The sequence below is a fragment of the Bubalus bubalis genome, chromosome 7 (assembly GCF_019923935.1).
Source record: "Bubalus bubalis isolate 160015118507 breed Murrah chromosome 7, NDDB_SH_1, whole genome shotgun sequence".
Lineage (NCBI taxonomy): Eukaryota > Metazoa > Chordata > Mammalia > Artiodactyla > Bovidae > Bubalus > Bubalus bubalis.
In genome coordinates, this window is record NC_059163.1 from 77,289,595 (window position 1) to 77,314,705 (window position 25,111).

At 35.9% G+C, this 25,111-nt stretch overlaps 1 protein-coding gene across 5 annotated transcripts in view; it reads right to left on the bottom strand.

Annotated features, from left to right (window-relative positions):
* SLIT2 (slit guidance ligand 2) overlaps positions 1-25,111 on the bottom strand; it is a 403,181-nt gene that overhangs the window by 96,206 nt on the left and 281,864 nt on the right. For 3 of the 5 annotated variants that reach the window (XM_044946045.2, XM_044946043.2, XM_006063257.4), the window contains exons 10-15: positions 15,086-15,157; positions 14,519-14,590; positions 9,787-9,858; positions 4,616-4,759; positions 4,340-4,503; positions 3,353-3,376 (exon numbers count right to left, since the gene is read on the bottom strand). In XM_044946045.2, coding sequence (XP_044801980.1) covers positions 3,353-3,376; positions 4,340-4,503; positions 4,616-4,759; positions 9,787-9,858; positions 14,519-14,590; positions 15,086-15,157 — 548 coding nt within the window. The remainder of the gene's footprint in view (positions 1-3,352; positions 3,377-4,339; positions 4,504-4,615; positions 4,760-9,786; positions 9,859-14,518; positions 14,591-15,085; positions 15,158-25,111) is intronic. The other 2 variants (XM_044946044.2, XM_006063259.4) reach the window with 1 other exon arrangement.

The window sequence follows — 25,111 nt, forward strand, 5'->3', positions numbered from 1 at the left end:
CTCACATAATCTTCAGAAGTGCTTAAAAAGCCCTCTTTTGTTCATTTTGATTTTATAAAAAGAGACAAGTAAATCCTGATTTAAGCCTCAGCAGCTTGTCATGCTGTAGAAAGCTGCGTGACGTTCCATGGTGCTTGACGGAACCATGTTTTACTCATACCTGGCAACCACATGGTTAGATCAAGCACAACAGAAAATCTCGCTACATAACCACTACACCATCCACTAGGCCAAGGGTAAGACCAAGAGGAAAGATGAAGGGAAGCAGGAGAGAAGCTACAGACGTTCTGGAAACGTAATACTGTTTACATGACATGCATTCTTCCCGTAAGAATGTTTATGACCATAGTAAGAGTATTACTACCGAAGAGTTCCTGGAAACACAAAGAAGGGGCTATACTGAAAGGTGCCTCCAGCGTTCCTCAGAACTGCAGAATTGAAACAACAGCTTTTTCGGGAACAACATCCAGGGAGAAGTTGAAGGTGCACTACAAGGACAACAGAGAGGCCCAACAGATCTGTGGTGTCTTCTTGAAAAAATAAAAACAAATAAGAAGGCGCAGAAGAGTGAGACTAAAAGAAGATACATCAGGATTGAAAAGGGAGGATATTATGTTTCAGATCAGACACTTTTACTTACAGCCCAAATGGTGAATTCCTGAAAAAGTAAAGATCACCCAGAAGGAAAGAAAGACAGAGCAAACCCAAGTAAGATTCACATAGTATATATATAACTCACTAAGGTCTCGTCCTTCCTCCCTGACTGTGGCAATTATTGGGGAATGGCTTGGTTTGACAGGAACCGTCATGCTTTGTAAACTTTCATAATCATTTTGTGAAGCACAGGGGTCTTACAGGAAAAGCAATGGCATACAAGATGCATAGCACAAATTAAGTTCTTGTCAAGTCCTTTAAAAGATGAACTCTTCACAAGATAAATTTTGTTCTGAGTGATCACTGTACTATCTAGACGCCATCCAGAATGGTGGTAGGCAAACAGACATGTAAAATGAAATAAAATGCAAATCATGAGATCGATCATCAAGGACTCCCACTGGAAAATTTGGACGAAACCTTAGGTTTTGTGGCTTACATGCTTTTTAATGACTTTCCAACTCATAAATAATGTTACTGAATTAAATGGAATCAGGATCTCGGAAGAAGTTCGGAAAGTTGAATATAATAGTTTCATTACATTTGGCAATTAACGTCATGACATTTACAATATGACATGAGGATCTGTTGTATTGTGGTTTAAGCTTTCATTTTAAAAGTGAAATAAAGAAAATGCAGGGAATAAAGTATAAATGACAGATACATGAGGTATTTTACATTGAAAATAATCTGCATTCAATGCAATGACAATAATACTTATTTTATGACTACTCTCTCGGTAAGCTTAGATTTTAATTAATATCTGGGGGGGGCGGGTGGAGAGGGAGCAGAGGCTCAAAGAATTATTCTGAGTCCTGACTTCTAGAATTACGCTTTTAAATCATGTAGAATTACGCTTTTAAATCATGTAAACTGAATAATCAGAAATTGACAATTAAGCCATGATATCTGATATAGAGGTTTTTTGTTTTTTTTTTCCCTTGCAAAACCTATTTTGGCTGCTGTTAATCTTGTTAATAGCATCACCGACTTGATACATCACTGACTCGATGGGTGGCATCACCGACTCGATGGACATGAGTTTGAGTTAGCTCCAGGAGGTGGTGATGGACAGGGAAGCCTGGTGTGCTGCTTCCATGGGGTCACAAAAGAGTTGCACATGACTGAGCGACTGAACTGAACTGAATCTTATTAACAAAATTTTGAAAACAACCTGATTTTTTTACTTGGTGAATTTGAAATACTAATTTCTAATTATGGACTACAGCCCACCAGCCTCCTCCATCCATGGGATTTTCCAGGCAAGAGTACTGGAGTGGGGTGCCATTGCCTTCTCCAAATTTCTAATTATGAAAAAGCATATTTAAATGTAATAGATTGAATATTTTGATAATATTAACTTCTCTAATTTGGACATTTAAGTAATATCAATGTTTTATCCTATGGGGGGGTTCTGGTTTTCCATATAACTTTTTCTGGGTAATAGTTATCAGTTGACTATCTGTTTAATAATTGAGTAAAAATAATAAATTTTAAAGATTGCCAATGAAGGCCAATTGTTATTTCAATATGTTACTTCTTCTGGAGCCAGTGTAATATACAAAATATTACTGATCATTCAAGTCAAAATATGTGATAAAACAAAATTGGTTAAATGCATAAAATTATTCGTATTATAATTCAACAATGGCAAGCAAGGCATATCTCCTCAAAATAGAGACCAAACCTAGAACTCTTAAGAGAAAAGATGTTTTTTTTTATACTAACAGCTTAGAAATATCTTTATTTATAACTATTAAAATATTTTATAGTCTAGAATATACCCAGGAGATTACAAATATAGCCAATGAGTTACTAACATGTATTTTTAAATAACAGTTTAAAACAAACAAGTCAAGAGGCATTTTACACAATTGGCAGGCAAGGAAGAAATAAGTAAAGAAACATACTTCAAAGAGCTAGTTCTAGAATCATCAGCTTTGACAGTGTTAAGACTGCAGTGGTAAAATATTTCAATTATTTTTCTAAGAAACACTCCATTCAACTAAGTTATTCAAGGCACTGGGTGCTCATGATACGTTCAGGATGGATATCAATCCTGCTTTCATGGAGTTGTTATACTACGAGTCCAAAGATGCAAAAATTGAAGATCACAAAGTACAGCTGCACATAAACCAGTAGGAAGCTGATGCTTTGGTATAAAAAGCAAAGCAACAGCAAACCAAGTAAAGCAAAAAGTAAGGGACACTTGTTTAGTATAGAAAAACTCCATAGAAGAGTAAATCTCATGATTGAAAACAGTTTTGTGTGTTTGTGACTGATTGCATGTAGAACTAGTTCTTTGACAACAGAAAGGTCTGTCTTTAAAACCAGCTCAAGAAGCTATATTTTAAAAACAGGTTGAAAGGTCAGATATACACATAAGGAGAGAAAATGATTTAAGTAGAAAGCCATAGGTTCAAACATTTTAGCTACTGTGAGAAATTTTAGATAATGTGCCAAAGTGAGAGAGAGAGAGAGAAAAAAAAAGTGGGAGTTTAATAATATATATGTTTAACATCAGAAGCTGCATGCAAAGGTCAGGTTTTCAGGAAACAGTTACTAGTGATCTACGCAGAATCTAGCTACAGCGTATCCACTGGACTTTTGAAAGCATGCATATCAAAGTTTTAGAAGCTAAGTTTTATAAGTGAGAAAAAGGTGTCTGCAGTTAGTCCTACTACCGAGCAAAACCTACCTGGAATGAAATACTGTTCTTTAGCTAAATAAAAAAAAGAGAAAAAAAATAGAAGATGCACCTGAATGTCAGCAAGCAGAGATATGAGTTATATTAGATTAAGAATGGACTAAAGTTACTATAGATAATTAAGTGAAAAAAATGTATATTCACAGCAGTGGCTGAAGTATAACCATGAGTAGGAAATGCATCTAGAATCATGGACAATAAACGGCTTTATTTTGATATTAGCTTTTTAGTATGAATTAACTGCCGAATGTGAAATAACGCCTGGAATAGTTGGGTAGTGTACTACCCGAAACATAAACAATGCATTTTATTTTGAGAAAATAGAAAGAATTATACCAAAGCAAATAGAAAATTTCAATGAACTAAGTTTTCTCTTTAATATTAGTACAATGCACCTATATTTCACTTTTTATAAGTAAATGTAATATTCCCAAAGTGTTAAAAGATGGCCTTTCAGAAAAAAAAAAAAAATATCCTCACAGTCCTGGTCAAAATGTGAAAACGTAAAGCTAGAAACAAAACATTGCTTTCCTGTGAGAAGCAAGGAATCCAGAGTGTTCTTTTTCCTTTTACTTCTGAACCTGAGCAAATCAAGTAACTAAGTTGCAGTTCACTTTCTCAGAGAAATAGAAAGACAATTAACTACTTCACCACTGATCAATGGAAAAGAACACAACAAACATGAGATTTAACAGGCACTGAGTTAGCTAGAAGGCCACTGTTAAATTCAAACCCTGGGACTACAGCCTGAAGTATCCAGGCATCTTTTTCCTTTTATTTCTTCTGCTGGATAGTGTGTTAAAAAGGTTACATGTAGGGATTCTATGTGAATGGTGTCTGTTTTTCTTCATGGGCAGAAGAAAAAGAAATACAATTCTGTAATGTTTGGCGATTCAGTCGAAGGTCAGCTGTCTCTACATCTCATTAACTACTGTTTTCAGTAACACAGGGGAAATGTCACACAAAGTAAGAAATTACCTGAACAACGGAATTTCTTGCTTTTGATCTGTCCAATTCTTTTGTTTGCCAGTCGCCGGGGACTGGTGCAGCGGGCACCACTGGTCTCGATTGGGTTGGTATGGAGATAATCCGCCAGCCACTTGAGATGGCAGTCACAAATAAAGGGGTTCTGGGCCAAATGCCTTTCAGAAACACATACAGAACACTTTTACACATGACTTGCAATGAACTCAACTCTCAAATCCAGAATGAAAACAATGGTCATCAAATTTGACCCTGATTCCACATACATACATGGTTTGAATGGCCCGGAGAGGTGAAAAGGTCCCCTTGGCGATGGTCTGAAGCTTGTTGTCATATAAGGAGAGAAGGTTCAGGTTGTGCAGATCCTGAAAAGCATCTACCCGGAGGCAGTTTATCTTGTTGGCATTCAGTAATCTGTTTGATCAAATAGTCATAGAATTAATTAAAGTGTAGTATCTCATTAACCCACCTTCAAGACTCTTGTTCTTGAGAAAATCCAATCAAGAAATTCATTGCTTTTAACCTTGACACTAAGATTTAACTGTCATTATTGAGGTATCACAGGCTGAAGATTTGGGGTCATGGCAGATAAAGCAAGGGTCATATCTAATGATTGGATTGCCTAAATCTAGTGGTCCTTACACATTTATCCAACAAAAAATTATCAAAGATATTCTCTGGAAGGTGCAGAAGTACAGCAATAGATAAAGGTGGGTGAGAACCAGCCTTTGCTGTCAAAGGCTCCATAAAGTCCTCATAAACATTAGTCCTTGGAGCTGCTCTAAGAAAAAGAAGTCCAATCCATTCTCAGAACAGTAGCTAGAGTGAGACTTCTAAACATTGATCAGATCACATCACTCCTCTCCCAAACAGTGCAGTAACTCCCAATTTGCTCTGAATAACTCAAGACCTGACAATAGCCCAAAATTCCCAATGGGATCTCTGATTCCCTTTTCTGAACTCTTGCTGTTTAGTCACTAAGTCATGTCCAACCCTTGGCAATCCCATGGACTGTAGCCTGCCAGGCTCCTCTGTCCATGGGACTTCCCAGGCAAGATACTGGAGTGGGTTGCCATTTCCTTCTCCAGGGGATCCTCCCAACTCAGTGATTGAACCCGTGTCTCTTGCATTGGCAGGTGGATTCTTTACCACTGAGCCACCTGGGAAACCTTTCTGAACGCTATTTCATGGCTGTTTCAGCTCCAGCCACATAGATCTCCTTGCCAGACTCTCTTCTCTGTTTAGAAGGCTCTTCTCCCAGATGTTTGCCTGGTTCACCATGTTGCTTCATTGAGTTCGCAGAAATCTCACCTCTTTCATTCAGCCGTCTCTGGCCATTCTGTCCAATACTGTGTCTCAATTCCTTTACTTTGATCTACTTTTTTGGTTTTCTTAAATGCATATTTCTTCCTATTATGTGTGACTTAGCAGGAGGAAATATGTACTTAAGAAAATAGAAAAAGTAGATCAAAGCAAAGGAATTGTGATTTAGGGGTTCCTAGGTGGTGCCAGTGGTAAAGAACCCACCTGCCAACGTAGGAGACATAAGAGATACGGGTTCAGTTCCTGGGTCAGGAAGATTTCCTGAAGGAGGGAAGAGCTACCCACTCTAGTATTCTTGCTTGGAGAATCCCATGGACAGAGGAGCCTGGTGGGCTACAGTCCATGGGGTCGCAAAGAGTTGGACATGACTGAAGTGACTTAGCACGCATGCAGGTATGTGTGATTTGCTTATTTATTATGTTCTTGCTGACTTCCATTTGCATGAACTCTCCCACTAAGGTATAAAGTCCAGACAGCAAGAATATTAGTCTGTTTTGTTTTCTGATGTTTCCCACATGTCTAACATGTACAAGGTGCTCAATAAATATTTGTTTTTGAATGACTACTTTACAGCCCTCTTGGAGAGTGACATTACCACAGAGAAAGACCTTATTCTGCAGTATCTGTTTGTGCTCAGGTGCTCAGTCGTGTCTGACTCTTTGTGACCCTATGGACTGTAGCCCGTCAGGCTCCTCTGTCCATGGGATTCTCCAGGAAAGAATACTGGAGTGAGTTGCCATTTCCTCCTCCAGGGGACTTTCCCGACCCAGGGATCAAACTCACATCTCCTATGTCTCCTGCACTGCAGATGAATTCTCTACCCATTGAGCCATCAGGGAAGCTCTATTCTGCAGTATAGATATCCAATTCACTTTGTTTAGCACAGTATCTCACAAACTTTTTTTCTCATATGCTGCTGCTAAGTCACTTCAGTTGTGTCTGACTCTGTGCAATCCCACAGACGGCCGCCCACCAGGCTCCCCCGTCCCCAGGATTCTCCAGACAAGAATACTGGAGTGGGTTCCCTTTACCTTCTCCAATGCATGCATGCATGCTAAGTCGCTTCAGTCATGTCTGACTCTGCGCGACCCTACAGACAGCAGCCCACCAGGCTCCTCTGTCCATAGGATTCTCTAGGCAAGAATACTGGAGTGGGTTGCCATTTCCTTCTCCATTTTCTCATATATCTTACCAATATTCAATATTAGTATTATGTGGAGCCATGGTTTACAGATCTTGTGCAAACGTCATCCTTACAAGTTACATGTCACCTTGCCTATGTTTTTATTCATGCTTGCCTCACCTACGGGAGTACACGGGTCCTGCTCTCCATCTGCCTCAACCATTTGGCCTATCAAGACCTCAGAGGACCTCACTTTCTCCAGAGCAAGAATTTTCCAGAATACAACTTTCACCCAATTAACATGCTCCATCCTCTACTTTCCAGAGCAAGTTAGTCAGTGTTACCTAGTTCCGTCAACTATTTTACATAGGCCCACATAGTTCGTCTGCAGAGAGTTTAGCCTTCTGGGGGCAGAAAATTTTTTGATATTTCTTATTCTCTCTCACCATTTAGTTTGGAGCTTTGATACTTAGGACTTTAACAAATACTTGGTAGCTCAAAAATATGTGCTATATGGTTTGGGTGTGATGCCTTCCTTTCTAACACACTGAATACTGTTTCCCAATTTGCTCAACAGACCCTCTGTGATTAACACAGGGTATTTCAGTTTTACTTGCTTTTTTAAGATCTCAATTCTCTGCCTGTGCAAAGTCAGGACTTCCTCATAGTAGTTCTCCTTGCTGCACTTGTCTTTTTTTTTTTTTTTTTTAAAACTCACCTTTGCCTTTTCCCTGGTAGCTCAGATGGTTAAGAATCTGCCTAAATGCAGGAGACTTGGGTTTGATCTCTGGGTTGGGAAGATCCTCTAGAGAAGGGAATGGCAACCCACTCTAGTATTCTTGCCTTGAAAATTCCATGGACAGAGGAGCCTGACGGGCTACAGTCCATGGAGTTACAAAGAGTCAGACACAACTGAGTGATTAACACTTTCACTTTGCTTTTTTTTTTTTTTTTTAATGGACATACTATTCGGGTGTGTTTTCTTTCTTTTTTTGTCCACACCATGTGGCATGTAGTATCTTAGTTCCTGAACCAGGGATCAGAGTTTTTTTATTTTTTTTTAATCTTCTTTTAGGAATTGCAGTTTTGGCCTTCTCTGTGGTCTACAGAATCCTCTCCTAAGAGCTTATAGACTGATTTGCGGTATGGACTGATTAATCCATGCCTCCTCACTCAGGGCCATGACAGATGGCATACAGCTAACTAAAAGAGGAGTCAGGCGGCAGAATGCTAAAGACAGGGAGAAAGCAGGGAGTCTGGAAGACAACTAAAGAAAGTGCTTCTCTGAGAATTTTGTACTTACTTTACTCTCAGGTGGTCCAGAAATTGGGGGAGAAATACTGAACACTACTTTCTTTTGTTCCTTCCATTTACCCACTTCTCGCAAATATCTCATCTGTTCAACAGATCTAAGAAGCTTAACTGAATCAAATTCTCAGCTAACCTTACAGAGTCAATTGTGCCTTGTTAGCCCCGGCAGGCTTAGTCTAGGGATATAATTTAAGGCACAGTGAGAAAGCTGGTTTTTTGAGTAAGATTTATCTACATAGAGATTCCAAGGGTTTATTAACCCATTTACTACATCAACTACCAATAAGTATGGGAGGAAAAGAAAAAACGTGCAACTTTAAGTGTTGATACCACAGAGGGCAGTGGTAGCAAAAGAGATTAGAAGTAAATGGCAAAGAGAACAGTGCTAGGAAGAACTGAGAGAGAGGCAAATAAAAAATAGACAACACTTGGCTGTAGCACACAGCTATACCTAACTTCCTTGCAGGGGTTGTAAAATAATCTGATGCCCAAATAAAACCACTAGGTCACAAAAGTCAGTATTTAGCTTGACTGATTGGTTTGCTGGAAATTAATTTATTGGGTTATATAGCATTAAGAAGAGAGAGAATGGAACAGAATTGACAGTACTGTATATAGTAAGGTTAAATATTGCTTTGTTAACAATTTGTTTCATGTGTGTGTGTGAGAGAGTATGATTTGGGCTATATGATATATAATATGCTTCTGCATAATAATAAACAGTTAAAAATGTGAATAATAGGATATAATGATAACCATACATTTATCAAGTAAAAAAAAAGATCCACATTTGGGAAGTTTGTGGGATTAGGAATACATTTTTACCAAGTAAAGGGTACAAACCTAACACCAACAAATGCATACACTCAAAAGAGAAAATAGCATTCTAAACTTAAGAATTTTAAAGTAAACTGGCTGTGAGCTAGCTGAGAGCAGAAATTGTAGCATATGCATCTTTTCCTCCATAGCAGATAGGTCAGTGTGTGCCCCAAAAGAGATATCCTATAATTGTTTGGGGATTTGAATAGATTTTGATGATCCAACACTAACAATCTTAGTATTAACATATGTTATTTTTTTCAATCTCATTTTCATATGAGCATTCATTATGACATCTGGAGTCAATTCTTATTTTTATAAATTTGTATCATAAATATTTCTTTTGAGACAAATGAGTTGTAGCTATTCTCTAAGCAGAGTGGTCTTTAAATATTAAAATCCAGGAAATTGACAGATGATGCTCTCACTAAAGATTAGCTTGTTAACACTCTGTCCTAGACTACTAGAGACCATTTTTGTGTTGGGGGGTGTTATTCTAGTATTGTCACTGTTAAGAGATTTTTTTGGACAAAGGTGAATAAACATCACCATGTCTTTCTGCTTTCCAAGTACTGTTAAATCAAAACAGATAAATTTCATAAAGGGCAAAGATTGCAGAAACTTTAAATGACAGAACAGCCGGGACGCTCACATTTATGACACTTTGAAATTGGGGACAATTTCAAAGTATTGTGTCTTCAAATAAATGACCATCATCAATGTTAGCTTCACTAATCTTTTCCATTTCATTAAACTGTGTCATTTTCGGTCAAATTTTTCTGAAGCCTCCATGAAAATACGAGATGGTACACTGTGTAAAATATAATATTTAGGTTCAACAGATGAAAAACAATCAAATACTTACAGTAGCTGTAAGGAAAACAGTCCTTCAAATAAACTTTTTGGGAGTTCTGTGATTTTATTTCCATAGAGGACACTGGAAAACACATGATTTAAACAAACAAACAAAAAAAATTAGAGACCAAGCAGCAAAACAAATTTATCCAAACAAACGTGTTCAGGCATAAAGGAGGTTAGGAAGCTCCATATATCATAAAGCCATAGCACAGTAAACAAACTTCAATTTGGAAATGCTTCTCCCCTGATTATAGGTTAGATGTGTGTTTATGGTAGAAAGTTTGAAACCACAGATAAACAAAAAATTAAGAAAAATTAACACAATTTATAATTTTACTGTCCTTTCATAGAAATGTCCACAGTTAATTTGTCATGTTTTTATATGCAAATACACAGAGCTCATATATGAAAGCATGCAGTATATAACAAAGGAGAACACTAACCTGGAACCCATTGTTCTTCAAAGGGGTAAAATTTAGAATTATCATAATGGTTAAGAGTGAAAGGAATCCATGTAAGTGTAAAATATTTGTTTTAAATATATAATGTACATACATCAGAAATGTAAAATTTGCAAAGACAGTGATCATTAATATTTATACAGAATTTTTAAAATGTATGTTCCCCAAAGAAATATGAATAGGAATGTATCCTCGTGTCCTCCCCCCTCCCCCCATTAGCCACTAAGTGTGACCACGAAGTGCAGGGACCATGACAACCACTGTAATATACCCAGTGCCTAGGCTTTGGCACACAGTGATGTTCTAACATTGGATTGATGAATAAATATTGTTTGAAGAGGAAAATGAAGTAAAAATTAGCACAGGAATAAATTAAGGAAATTATCTTATTCACAGAAATGGTGAAATGAGAGGATTTCAGCAGCAAGGAAATGAAAACGATTGACTCATCATGCTGGCTACTGACAACAGGTCTGCAATGATGGCCTTCTATTCTCAGCCTCATAAAGGAGGGGAGGGGCCATAATAATGTGAAGGAAAAGAAAGAAATTATATTTTTAAGGGCACAAATGAGTTGTAGCTGTTCTCTAAGCAGTCCATGGGGTTGCGAACAGTGGGACATGACTTGGCAACTGAACAATAACAATAATCAAGAGTTATAAAAATGTGTATATAAATTTTAAGTAAGTAGTTTCTCTCAGGAGTTTAAGAAAAAAAAATCAGACAAATACAATATTTTTATGTGCTAACTATTAATCGTGGCCTAATTTATAATGGTGAAAAATGAAATACAAATAAAATATTTCCAGATTCTAAAGAAGGGGCTTAGCTACATATATATTTCACATTGATAAAAATCATGTTTGAAGAAATACTTGTTGACATGAAAGTATTTATGATATTATGCGTATGCTCTGTGCTCAATCACATCTAACTCATTGTGGCCCCATGGACTGTGGCCCATCAGGTTTCTCTTCCATGGAATTTTCCAGGCAAGAATACTGGAGTGGATTGCCATTTCCTACTTCAGGGGATCTTTCCAACCTAGAGATCGAAGCCGCATCTCTTGCATCCCCTGCATTGGGAGGCAGGTTCTGTACCACTAGTACCACCTGGGAAACCCTTATGATATGATATTAAGTTTAAAACAGCATAATACAGAAGAATATATTACAGTATAATTTCACTTAGAAAAATATACTCATATATACACAGAAAAAAGTGGACGATCTCTAGATTGCAGGTGATTTGCCATCCAGAGGTCATTTGAATTTGCATCTATCTATCTATATTTTTATAAAATATTCTCTACAATGGGCATATATACTTTAAAAGCCAGAAACATTCATTTCGAAAAGAAATAAATGGATATCATAAAATGTAAAGGAAAAAGCTAAAATGAGAATCAAAATATGTTTGGCAGCTGCACCTGACTTCTGTTCAGAAAGGAGGGGAAATGACAATGCAACAGAGATGAATCAGAGTGAGGAAAAAGCTGTTCCCTTTTAAGATGTCAGTGAGAGGTGGGATAAATTATAAAATATGAAGAAAATTCTTAAGGAAATAAATCTGGGTGACTATACAAGTAGACATACCATTTGTATAGATTCCAGTGGTATAGTTATATGGTTTGACATAAAAAATCATTTATGTAGAATATAGATTTTTTAAAAAATGTAAGTCAGAGAAGAAACAACTTTAAAAACAGGAACAAAAGAGAATTCTATATTGTCAGACTCAAGGAGTAAGGAGAAGGCAATGGCACCCCACTCCAGTACTCTTGCCTGGAAAATCCCATGGATGGAGGAGCCTGGTAGGCTGCAGTCCATGGGGTCGCGAAGAGTCAGACACGACTGAGCGACTTCCCTCTTACTTTTCACTTTCATGTATTGGAGAAGGAAATGACAACCCACTCCAGTGTTCTTGCCTGGAGAATCCCAGGGATGGGGGAGCCTGGTGGGCTGCCGTCTATGGGCTCGCACAGAGTAGGACACGACTGAAGCGACTTAGCAGCAGTAGCAGCAGCAGCAGCAAGGAGTAAAGGCATTAAGAAAGGGTAAAGCAATACTAAGATACGTCTTTCAGTCAAGAATAAGAGAAAGAGGGCTTTAGGGAACAAACAATCAGCTCAAGTTGGCACCAATTTGGGTATTCAATAGAATATCATTCAAGTAACGCATTCAGCAATAAATACTATACATTCACTATGTGCCAGGAATTTTGTAGGTTCTAAGCTTGGTGCCCAATTAAACTGAATCCAATGGTTACTTGTTCATGTGTGTGTGCATGCTAAGTTGCCTCAGTTGTGTCTGACTCTGTGGGACCCTGTGGACTGTAGTTTGCCAGGCTCCTCTGTCCATGGGATTCTCCAGGCAAGAATACAAGAGTGGATAACTTGTTCAATGTTCATTATTTGCCCATGTGCCAGTCACTGCTATAACTGAGATAAATAAAAGGTATGGTGTCAAAGAGTCAACCAAAAGGGTGAACGACTGCACTTTAGATTTTCTGCCAGCAGTTGTTTCCCTGGTTTTAGACTTCATATACTAAAAAACAAACAAACAAACAAACAAAAATGAACCTAGGCAGACACTGCAGGTGAAGTGATAGTTTTCCCTTTTTTTCTGGTCTAAAGAAAATTGCAGTTTTCTGAGCAGACCAGCATCAGTTCAGTCGCTCAGTCATGTCCAACTCTTTGCGGCCCCATGGACTGCAGCATGCCAGGCCTCCCTGTCCATCACCAACTCCCAGAGTCTACTCAAATTAATGTTCATTGAGTCAGTGAAGCCATCCAAACATCTCATCCTCTGTCATCCCCTTCTCTTCCCTCCTTCAATCTTTCCCAGCATCAGGGTCTTTTCAAATGAGTCAGTTCTTCGCATCAGGTGGCCCAAGTATTGGAGTTTCAGCTTCAACATCAGTCCTTCCAATGAACACTCAGGACGGATCTCCTTTAGGATGGACTGGTTGGATCTCCTTGCAGTCCAAGGGACTCTCAAGAGTCTTCTCCAACACCATAGTTCAAAAGAAACAATTCTTCAGCCCTCAGATTTCCTTATGGTCCAACTCTCACATCCATACATGACTACTGGAAAACCATAGCCTTGACTAGATGGACCTTTGTTGGCAAAGTAATGTCTCTGCTTTTTAATACGCTGTCTAGGTTGGTCATAACTTTCCTTCCAAGGAGCAAACGTATTTTAATTTCATGGCTGCAATCACCATCTGCAGTGATTTTGGAGCCAAAAAAAAATAAAGTCTCTCACTGTTTCCCCATCTATTTACCATGAAGTGATGGGACTGGATGCCATGATCTTAATTTTCTGAATGTTGAGCTTTAAGCCAACTTTGTCACTCTCCTCTTTCACTTTCATCAAGAGGCTCTTTACAACCCAGATAAACTGGTACATCTCCTCCCCTTGGTATGAGTGTAAAGTATTCTACAAACCCCAGGTGTTTATCTAAGTATCACACATGTGTATCCTGAAATTCTCACTGGCTACCATTGACTTCTGAAGTTCCTAAGAGCAATGCAGTAATTTACATCAATAAGAACTCTTCTCTAAGCATCACCTCAAACAAAGAAACCAGATTTCATTTTTAAACTTTAAAATTAAAATTTGAAATAATACATACTCTACTTAGCAGACTCCTGAAGATTTCATACAAATTTGAAGGAATAACAGTCTCTATAAATTCACTTTAATTTATACGCCTATCTGGAAGTCCTTTTGACATTAAAAAGCTGCCATATTTCTTCTATTTGTTCTTGGAGAGATTAAAGCTGGTTCTTTCAGGGGAGTCTTTAAGGTGATGAAGTAGAGGGCTGGAGGGGGGCCCTTTCACCGGTCATCTTTCACTGCTCTCTGCACATTTACCTAGGATCATTCTAAACGGGACTGTAATTGTCCCCAGTGACAGTGACTATGGGTTTAAGGATGGGGTTATAAATGCAGTACTGAGCGGAGCCTCCAAAGTAAACATTTTCCCTTCACTTCTGTAAGAAAACACTGTCGAAAAAGGGGCTCATACTCGATTTCTAAACAGTAAAACTATCGAATTCTAAAATATAAACCCCTAAAAATTGGCCAATTTTAGTGACAAGAAGCAGTTCTCCATAAAAATGATAAAATTCACTAATGATTTATAATAATTAATACTGTTAATAATGCATAGTAAAGCACATAAAGGAACATATTCTTTAAATCCAAATTTAAAATATAGAGCCATTATTCCTAATGCATTCTACTTTCCTTCAGTTATGTGGTCAATACTTACAGTGAATTCAGAGAGCGTAGTCCTTGGAAAGCATCTGGTGCTAGCTCAGAGATCTGATTATTGCTCAGGTCGCTAAGATTAAAAATAGGGTTAGGTTAAATTAAATAGAATGTCAGTGAGATTTACTGCAGGAGAGTGCTCTTTATTGCCTTTGCACATCAGTTTTGCACCTATCAATATGTGTATAATATTTGCAACATCTGAAGCATCCTAAACTTTTTAAAAAATCACACTTTTAAATCAATTATTGGCTATTTTTCTAAATTATTATTAAAGATGGCATGTCTTATTTTTGAAAACGAACAGTTAAGAATTTGACTGCATAATATATTGACCACATATGTTCACACTAGTGTGAATTAGTATGCTAAATTACAGAGAACTTAATAAATTAATATTTTAGCTTTTAACATTACACTATTATAGAACTAGCGACCAGATAGTCACATCACTTAATATTTAAGCTGTCAAACACTTAAATATTCATACTTAAATGGATGTCTTTGTACGTTCATGACCTGTATAATTTTTTAAAATTTCATTGATTTCAGAATATTATTCACTCACATTCTTCTAAGCTTTTTATATGGTGAGAAAGCTCCAGGAGGGATGACCTTGATTGAGTTCTGTTCCAAACGTCTGCAATGAAAAATATATTCAATTTTTAAATAGAAATGTGAGCTCTCAGATATGTTTAATTCAAGTCATGTCAAGAAGCAAAGGTGATATGCTTCCTGAGTGATATATTCTTGCTTTTTTCTCTAAAAAGACTATTAAAATTAATTGTGCTTTTCCCTAAACATGGTGCAAGATTGGGAGTAAAAACAAAGCAACTGTGAAAACAATAAGAAGATTTTGGTTTTTAAGCATTGTGGGTTCATTAATATTTAAGTCTGGACTTTGTATAAAAGAGAGAATATCTATGTTGGGAATATATTTTACCAAGTTCAATATCAATAAGAGAAATATGTTGTAACACTGAAGAGATGTAGAACATGTTTTAGAGATAACTATAACTCTTCCACAAAAGACATTATTGTTGAATATTAAATTTTATAAGCCATTTCCTTTACAGAAAGCATGTTATAGGTTGAAAAAACTGTTATATGCATAAAATTAATTTTGAAGCCGCTTCTGAGGCAAAATCTTGACTTTTAAATGTGTAAGTACTACAGATATTTTTGGTAACACTCTCTGGACTCTGTCAATCCATTATGTGAATATTTCATGTGAAAACCACTGCAGGAAAGTGCATTTAAAAACAACTGAAGTATTTTTATGATACACTAAAATCTGCAAGTTGAAAATAACCCTCTAACTTTATCTACTCCATACTTCTGCAATCAAAGACAAGATTTTACCAATCTAGTTATGAAGGGCGCAAAATAGTATATTTCATAGGGTGGTTTGGTAAATGTTTTAGTCCATTAAAAATGCTGTATCTCAGCCTCTTCTCTACCTGTACAAATATCCGCATGTACACTTCCCATCCCCTCTCTCACTTCTGCTCTGCATCCCAGAGAGCTGATGCCTGGGAACCACACAGTGCAGGCTCAGGTGCTGGCTTTTGTGAGACTTGGTCAGGGTGGGAGACTGAAGGTGGGAGGAGGGGAGAAGTCAAAGTATTCTCCCCTTTTCTGCCTCACGGGGTGTCCTCAGCTGTGGTCTCATTTCATTTTAGCTCCTGCTAAGGACTAGCTCCTGCCTTAGTATAACACTACCTTCTCCTTAGTTCCCTACAGCCCTGGAGGTGGAAGCAGCTTTCTAACCTCTGTGTCCCTTTCTACAGCTGTTTGACTCATTCATCATACTAAACCCATCTGCTGAAATACCTGGCATGAGTTCCATTTTGTCATCTGAATTAAAAAATATGCATACATATATATACGCATATACATTTATATTGGCAGGTAGATTCTTTACCATTAGTGCCACCTAGGAAGCCCATTAGTATATTTACATATAAATAGAATATACATATATAGACAATTTATAGGCTATATATGTATCATATACAGCAATTCATTTTTATTGAATGTTGGTAATACTTTGACATTTATATGTATTACAAACATTTTTTAATGAACATCAGATCAAAACAAAATATTTCTAGGAGGTTAAGTCAAATTTCTTAAATTTTGTACTTTTCTGATTCCAAATCTGTTATTACAATACCACGTTTTCTTCGATAGTCTCAGGGTTCACTCTCTGACCTCTTTGTCCCTACACGCAACGGGCTTTCTCAATCTTTGTTGCTCTTGAACTCACTGTAGCATTTGATACTGTGAACAATCTTTCCCTGGGATGTGATACTGTATATTGCTTATTCTGCTTTTCTCTTTTTAACTTATGGCTTCACTTTCTAGTCCTCTAAAGTGAGTTATTCCCCAAGTTTCTGTCCTTTTCCTCTCTCACACAAAAGGAAAAATCTCTTCTCTGACCTGCAATGTTAATCATGATTCTTCCCCTCCAAAAAGCAAAGTCATTTTGTTCATATTAAAGACAAACTTAAGCTTAAACTATTTATGAAATACATAAATAAGAAAACTAAAATCACTCATAATACATCACTCAGATCAGTGAATTTTACTTGTTTTTATGTATATATATTTATTTTATATAACTGAAATTTTACTGTATAGAGAATTTTGAGTTGAATCTTTTACACTAAATATAATATCATCTATGTTTTCCTGCTGCTGCTGCTGCTAAGTCACTTCAACGTATCCAACTCTGTGCGACCCCATAGACGGCAGCCCACCAGGCTCCCCCATCCCTGGGATTCTCCAGGCAAGAACACTGGAGTGGGTTGCCATTTCCTTCTCCAGTGCATGAAAAGGAAAAGTGAAAGTGAAGTCTCTCAGTCGTGTCTGACTCTTTGCGACCCCATGGACTGCAGCCTTGCAGGCTCTTCCATCCATGGGATTTTCCAGGCAAGAGTACTGGAGTGGGGTGCTATTGCCTTCTCCAATGTTTTCCTAATCATCACAATTTTTGGAAGACCTTATTTTTAGGCTTTCTTGAAGACTGTCAAAATGGTGCAAAATTTCTTAATCAGTCTTTATTGTTAGCCATTGAAATTAATAATAAGTTTACATCATTATTAATAATATTCAGCTATTTTAAGATGACTAGCACACAGCCTTTTTTTGAAGCCTTCCTTTACTTTCTTTGATATGGTTAATTGTATCTTTCTCTCTACTGAAGAGCATTTTCTTCTAAATGCCTCTGTTCTTCTCTGACTGTATTAATTTTTCACATATCCCTCCTCTACCAGGCTGTTAGCTCCTAAGGGGCTGATTTACCCTAGAAGAAAACAAATAAATCCTATGAATAAAATAAGGATTTGGCATCTGGATTATTTATCTAGGTCTTAAGAAAGGGCTACTTTCTTCAAAAGCCCAAAGCATAGCAAAGGCTACTTTAACAATTTCACTGTTACATTTATTGATTACAACTTTATGAATTGATGGCTTAGTGACATATTTTTTTTTGTGATCCATTCTTGTAGTTGGATTTTGAGTAGTTTAAAATGTCATAAATGAAATATAATAAAAACAAGCTATAGATGGAATACTATTGATTAAAGGACTTTCTTCAAATCTAGGTCAATGAAACATCATTTCAGTTTGTAAAGATTTCTCAATATAATGTGATGATGAGAAAAAATAAAAATTCTTAGTGTCTAGTATAGTATTTTTATTTTAACAGTCATGCAAAACTAGATCATGCAATTACTTTTTATAAATACAATTTCAGCTTCTTAAAATAAGGAATCAGCAATTATTCATTCATTCAACCTGCAAATATTTAATGACTATTCAGGGCAACATTACATAATTGGAGTTCATTAGTGATTCAAAGTATAGATATGTTTATACCTTCATGGACATTTTATTAATAAAATGTCCAATTTTACAGTTAAATTTCCAACTGATTTGTTCAATGCAAGCTTATTTAAAACTATGCTATTCAGTACTAAGATTTCTGAAATGTCAATATTAACCACAAATATGGCCAAATTCTATCACCTATCATAACTAAAAAGCTTCTTCACATATTTAGAATCTTTAAAATTAAATGAATTCAAAAATTCATTTATTATTTTAAATTCTCAGAACCTAGAATACTTATGCTGCTGCTGCTGCTGCTAAGTCACTTCAGTCGTGTCCAACTCTGTGCGACCCCATAGACAGCAGCCCACCAGGCTCCCTGGTCCCTTGGATTCTCCAGGCAAGAACACTGGAGGGGGTTGCCATTTCCTTCTCCAATGCATGTAAGTGAAAAGTGAAGGTGAAGTCGCTCAGTCGTGTCCAACTCTTAGCGACCCCATGGACTGCAGCCTACCAGGCTCCTCCGCCCATGGGATTTTCCAGGCAAGAGTACTGGAGTACTTATAATGATCACTAATTGTTCTAATGGCATTCAAATATATTTTATTGTAACTTGGTTTGTGTTGAATCTGTAATTAATTTCATTGATAACTATTCCTGCTAAAATACAACAAGACATAACGAGTGAGGCTATTTATTTTTTTTAGAAAATATATATACTCAAAAATTTATGAAATGAAAAGAACTCATGATGAAATAATATTTAACTTTATATGCAAAATAGTAATTTAAATATAGCAATGCTGCATATATTATTCTATATTGCAATGTGCCATGACTTACTTTCACATGGCAATCCATTGCATTTATAACATAAGCAACAGAAAGCTGAACTATGCTCTTCTGTATTTATCTATTTATTTCTAACTTGTTCCAAAAAAAAAGTATTTGAAACAAAACTTCTATGGTCATTTACATTGACTTAGCAGCTAACTGGTTTTTATGGCACTATCTAGCAATCCATTAAGGCACAACATAATTGCCTTCTTCATTCAAAGGGACAGATTCTCATGCAGGAAAATATTCTACCACTGATAGATGTCAACCAGTAAATTTTAAAATGCTTAAAAATGTCTATTTTTTGTCTTCAGTAGACAAACAATAAAATAATATGTACTTCCTGTAAACTTTCAGGTCTCTAGGACAAATAAGTTTTGTGTTTTATTACAAGAACTTTATAATATATTTGACAAACGACAAACAACACACATGTCAAAAATTGCCCTTCTTCAAATAAGAGGTAAGGATTAAAACCAGATTATAAAAAAAAAAGGAAGAAAAAATTAGAGTTTTCAGGTGAAGGTTAAAAAAATAAAGTAAATGAAATTTACTTTGCTATTCTCTCATCTTCTACTTTAATAGCAGAGAATCTGCTGAATTTTATAGAGTACAAATTTAAATCCATTGTTCCATGAAGAATCTGATTAAAAACATTCCAGGGTTACAAAAACAGATAGTGTAATGGCTGAGATATATTTGCATGGTAAAGATAAAATCCACCATAATTAAGAGCCTTGCAAATGCTAGTCCTTCATAAAAGGAAAACTCAATATTTTGAATTTCAAAGTAAAAATAGATTTAGAACAAAAAACTTTATAAACCCTATATGATAAAAGAAGCCTTTTTCATATAAAAAAAGCCAGAACCTTGCTCCACAGAATCTACATGAATAATTCCAAAACATTTCATCACTGGGCATAAGTATATCTGAAAGCAATTTGCTGTTACACTTCACCAAAACCAGAAGGGAGTTTTAGTAAGAAGTTCAGTTTTAGTTAGAAGACAATTTTCTAGCTGCTCCAATAAAAATATTCACAAGTATACTTAAGCAGTGAAGACCTTTCCTCCCTATTCCTATATATCTTCTTCTCTTGCTCTCTCATTATTGTTTTTTTTAAAAAATATGTTTTCACACATTTAGAGTTTCTAAAGAATAAACAGCTACCAATATACATCACGTTCTGGTGTCTATTTCAAAGATGGTAGAAAACAGCAAATTATCAGTAAATCTCTCTGCTGTAACATTATGGACTCTTAGAACATGGAAATTATATGCAGGTATAGCTGGGCTCTGTGACATATAAATATTCTACTACAGTTACCAATGAACAGATCTTATATCAGGAAAGTGTAAGACATACAGTGTAATTGGGTGATTAAAAATTCCAACTAGTTCCGAAGACATTTACACTGAATTAAAGAACATTAGTTTATTTCAGCTCACTAGCTTTCAATATTCAAGCATTAGTTTCAATAAATTATTTTGACAAACTCTCTAAAAAATAACATCCACATGCCAAAGCTGAAATGGCTCTCCCCAAGAGGCATTTATGTTTTGTGTATGTATAGCTATAAAGATTAAAAACATGTAGTTCAGTGAGTAAAAGTATGAGCTTTATATAGGCTTGGGTTAAATTTAGAATCTGCCACTGATTAGCTCTGTGGACCTTGCAAACATTACTTGTTGGTTTCTCGGTGTCTCAGTTTCTCTTTCTGAAAAATAAGAAAATAAACCCTGCTATAAATGTTTTGGTATAAATCATGAGATGTAGAAAACATATATGGTGTATTTTTCCAGTTCCAAAAATAGTGGGAAAAGTAAAAATGAGGATATATATGTGTATATATATAATATATAACATATGGCATTATATAATATCTATAGCAAATATTAGTTACACATAAACACACAGATTATATAAAGGAATAAATCTGATACATGACTTGATCTCTAATGTGAAATAAATATTTATGGTTCAAAACACATTTTTAAACAAATTAGCAAGACAGGTTTTTTGAAGATAACTCATAACTGTATTTTAAAGATACTCACTTACACTCATGCATTACTCCCTACACTCATGCATCATTCTTATGGAGGCTGAAAAAGCAATTCAAATGGTTGCTGTTTCCATGATCAACATGATTAAAAAAGAGCACTTTAATTTGAAAGCTGTCTGAGAAACTCAAAAAAGGTTTTTACACCACCAGTAAAGTATGAGTTTGGACTGATTGTTTCTGTAACATACAGCCCAGATGCTGATTATACATGGCAATAAAACTGACAGTTCTTTGCATTTCCCCATCTGCTTTCAACGTAAATGGCAAAAACAGCTGCCAAAGAATAGAACAGATTTAATGGGGTGAAGGCTGGGGTTGCAGAATGACTTTTGCTTCTGAGTCACGGACTACTCAGAGGAGACAAACATTCTCATCATAGGTAATATCAGCCCTGCATTTGTAAAAGAGGAAGCAGTAATATTATTTTGCCATCAGAGGTCCTCTTGCCTGTTACACAATAATTCTAAATAAGTACTGTATATTTTGGGGATATTACTTCTAACTTTAGCAGTAAATGCACGCCATTGAAATCTTTTATATGTCTCTACCTAAAATGACCCAAGATTATTTTAGACTAGAATATTACTACTGTTATGTAATTGTGGTTACCAGAACTTTTTAAGTTTAATAAATATCTTTAACAGCTCAGTGAATATTGGCCTCTAGAGGGACATACTTCACATATAGCTGGCATTTTTGCCTTAAGACAATGTCCATCCTAATTGATTATCAACAATTCCTATTTTGGGATGACTTGTTCCTGAAAACTGTCCATTTCCTTAATCTTATTTTATTTCCTGTGATGTCATTCTGGGTATATTTCCCTCAGCGCAAATTTAATTGATGTTTTCATAGTAAAAATAACTTTTTTCCATTTGGTCTTTAAGCATTTAAAGTAAAACAAAAATGTGTGTTTGAGTTCCTATTGACCTCGTATTTCAGGCAATGACATTCTGAATGAGTGTTAAAATTTTTATGTACATATTTATATGGACACATACTCAAATGCAAACAAAAGTGCACTCAATACACAGAATCACATAATTTAGATTTAGTGGGAAAAATGGGCTAAGACACGTGACTCACCAATTTCAGGGTGACAGAGTACAAATTCATAATGTCAGTAACAATCCGTTTTCTTTTTTTTTTTTTAATATAAATTTATTTATTTTAGTTGGAGGCTAATTACTTTACAAGTCTCTTACTTTTTTTTCATCTTTTTTTTAATTTTATTTTATTTTTAAACTTTACATAATTGTATTAGTTTTGCCAAATATCAAAATGAATCCGCCACAGGTATACATGTGTTCCTTTTCCTTCACAATCCAAGAAAGACAAACAGAAGTTTTGCTGCTTTGTTTTTCATTAATAACTAAAATCTTTTGGATGCTTAATATAAGTTAGGCACTGAACTAAGTCTCCTATTTGGTAATAATTTTAGTTTTAAACATTATGCAAATTACCTTTAATGGGATAACTCAATGAATAGATAGTGACTAGCCGTCTCCCTGATGCCTGCATAGAATTATTGCCCAAGTCATCTGTTATCTTTCCCCTAAAGTTCAGATAACACTATGATCGCTAGTAGAATTTGAACTATACAGGATTTCAGCTTACCCTTTCAGGCTGACTAATTGACAATCAATCAATAACAATTCTTTAAAGGAATGACAATTTTATTCACCTGAGAATGAATAATACTTTGTGCCCCGGCTGTCTTCATTTTTATGTTAAAGTCTACACAGCTTATTCATATCTGATGGGTCTTCATTACTTTCCTGTAGAAGTCTCCAGTGACTCAACCACCACAGCACTTCAGTCACTTCTTGGAATAACTTCTCACTACTATCTGCTGCTAAGCCTGTCTTTATTATACCTTCTATAGACTCTTTGTATCAAAAGTGGATTCTCTACTCCATGTTAGAGTGATTTTTCTAACTAGCAAAGTAAATCATACTACAACGCTCAAAATTTTCCCTTCTATTCTATTGTCATCAGGACAGTGATTTTTCAAGATGAGGCTTTCAATGTATGTTCTAACCACTAAAACTGTTTTAATTTCCTGAAAACATACAACTCTTTAACTTTTCTGGGTCTTTGTATATACTCTTTTCACTCTCTAGAAAGCCCCTGATCTCTCTGCTTGCAAAACACATCCTCATACATGAAGATTCTTTGAGTCTCCCAGGAAAATCAAGATATTCCTTTCTCTGTCTTCCCATGCATATGTATTTTATTACTTATCATGTAGCTTTTAAAATTTCTGTTGTATAAAACTTAAATTCTCGATGTTGTAAACATTTTGAAAGCTGAAACTGTGACCTCTCATCTGTAATGCATATACATGCATGTAACATATACTTTATAGATATAAATTTTTGTGAAATTACGTACAAATAAGAAAAAAATCAATATATTGACAAGGCAACCAACAGAATGGGAGAAATATTTGCAAATCATATATAATAGGGATTAATATACTAAATATATAAAGAATTCACACAACTCAGTTACAAGAAAGCAAGTAATCAAAATAATCATTAGAGAAATGCAATGAAGTACAGTGAGGTATCACCTCACACCAGTTAGGATGGCTATTATCAAAAAGATAGGAGAAAAAAATTTTTGGAAAATATGTGGCAAAAGGGAAACTTTATGCACCATTGGTGAGAATGAAACCATTATGGAGAACAGTATGCTGTGCTGTGCTTAGTCACTCAGTTGTGTCCAACTGTTTGCGACCCCATGGACTGCAGCCTGCCAGGCTCCTCTGTCCATGGAGATTCTCCAGGCAAGAATACTGGAGTGGGTTGCCATGCTCTCCTCCAGGGGATCTTCCCAATCCAGAGATCGAACCCAGGTCTCCCGCATTGTAGGCAGATTCTTTACTGTCTGAGCCACCAGGGAAGCCCAAGAATACTGGAGTGGGTTGCCATGTCCTTCTCCAGGGAATCTTCCCAACCCAGAAATTGAACTGAGGTCTCCTGCATTTCAGGCAGATTCTTTACCAGCTGAGCTACCAGGGAAGCCCCCAAAACAACTACAATACGCTCCAGCAATCCCACTCTTAGGTATATACCTGAAGGAACTGAAATCATTATTTCTAAGCAGTATTTGCATCTCCATGTTTTTGCAGCTTTATTCACTAATGGCAAACTATGGAAACAACCTAAATGTACTATGACAGATGAATGGATAAAGAAATTGTGGTATGTATACTATGGAATATTATACAGCCAATCAAAGAAAGGGAATACTGTCATTTGAGACAACACAGATAAACCAGGAGGGCATATGCTTAGTGAAGTAAGGCAAACAGATAAGTACAAATACTATATGCTTTCACTAATATGTGGAACCAAAAAAAAAAGAAAGAAAGAAAAGATGATTTCACAAAATAGAATAGTGATTGGCAGAGGCTGGTGGTTGGGGAGATGTATGTCAACAGGTACAAATTCTGTTATAAGAAGAATAAATTCTGAGAGTCTAATATACAGCATGGTAACTACAGTTAATATATTTCAAATATTGTATACTTGAAAATTGCTCAGAGTAGAATTTAAGCATTCTCACCAGAAACAAAAATAGTTAACTATTTGAGGTGATGAATGTGTTAATTACCTTGATCTTTGTAATCACCACACAATGAATAAGTACATCAAATCATCATGATGTACCCTTTGAATATATACAATTGTGTTTGTCAATTATTTCTTAGTAAAATTGAAAAAAAGGAAGTAAATTGTGGGAAATTGATGCATATAATTTTCTTCTTATGAACCTATGTTATTAATAAAAATGAATTTTATTTACAAAGAAGATTACTCTTCTGTTTAATTCAATACCAATTAATGATATC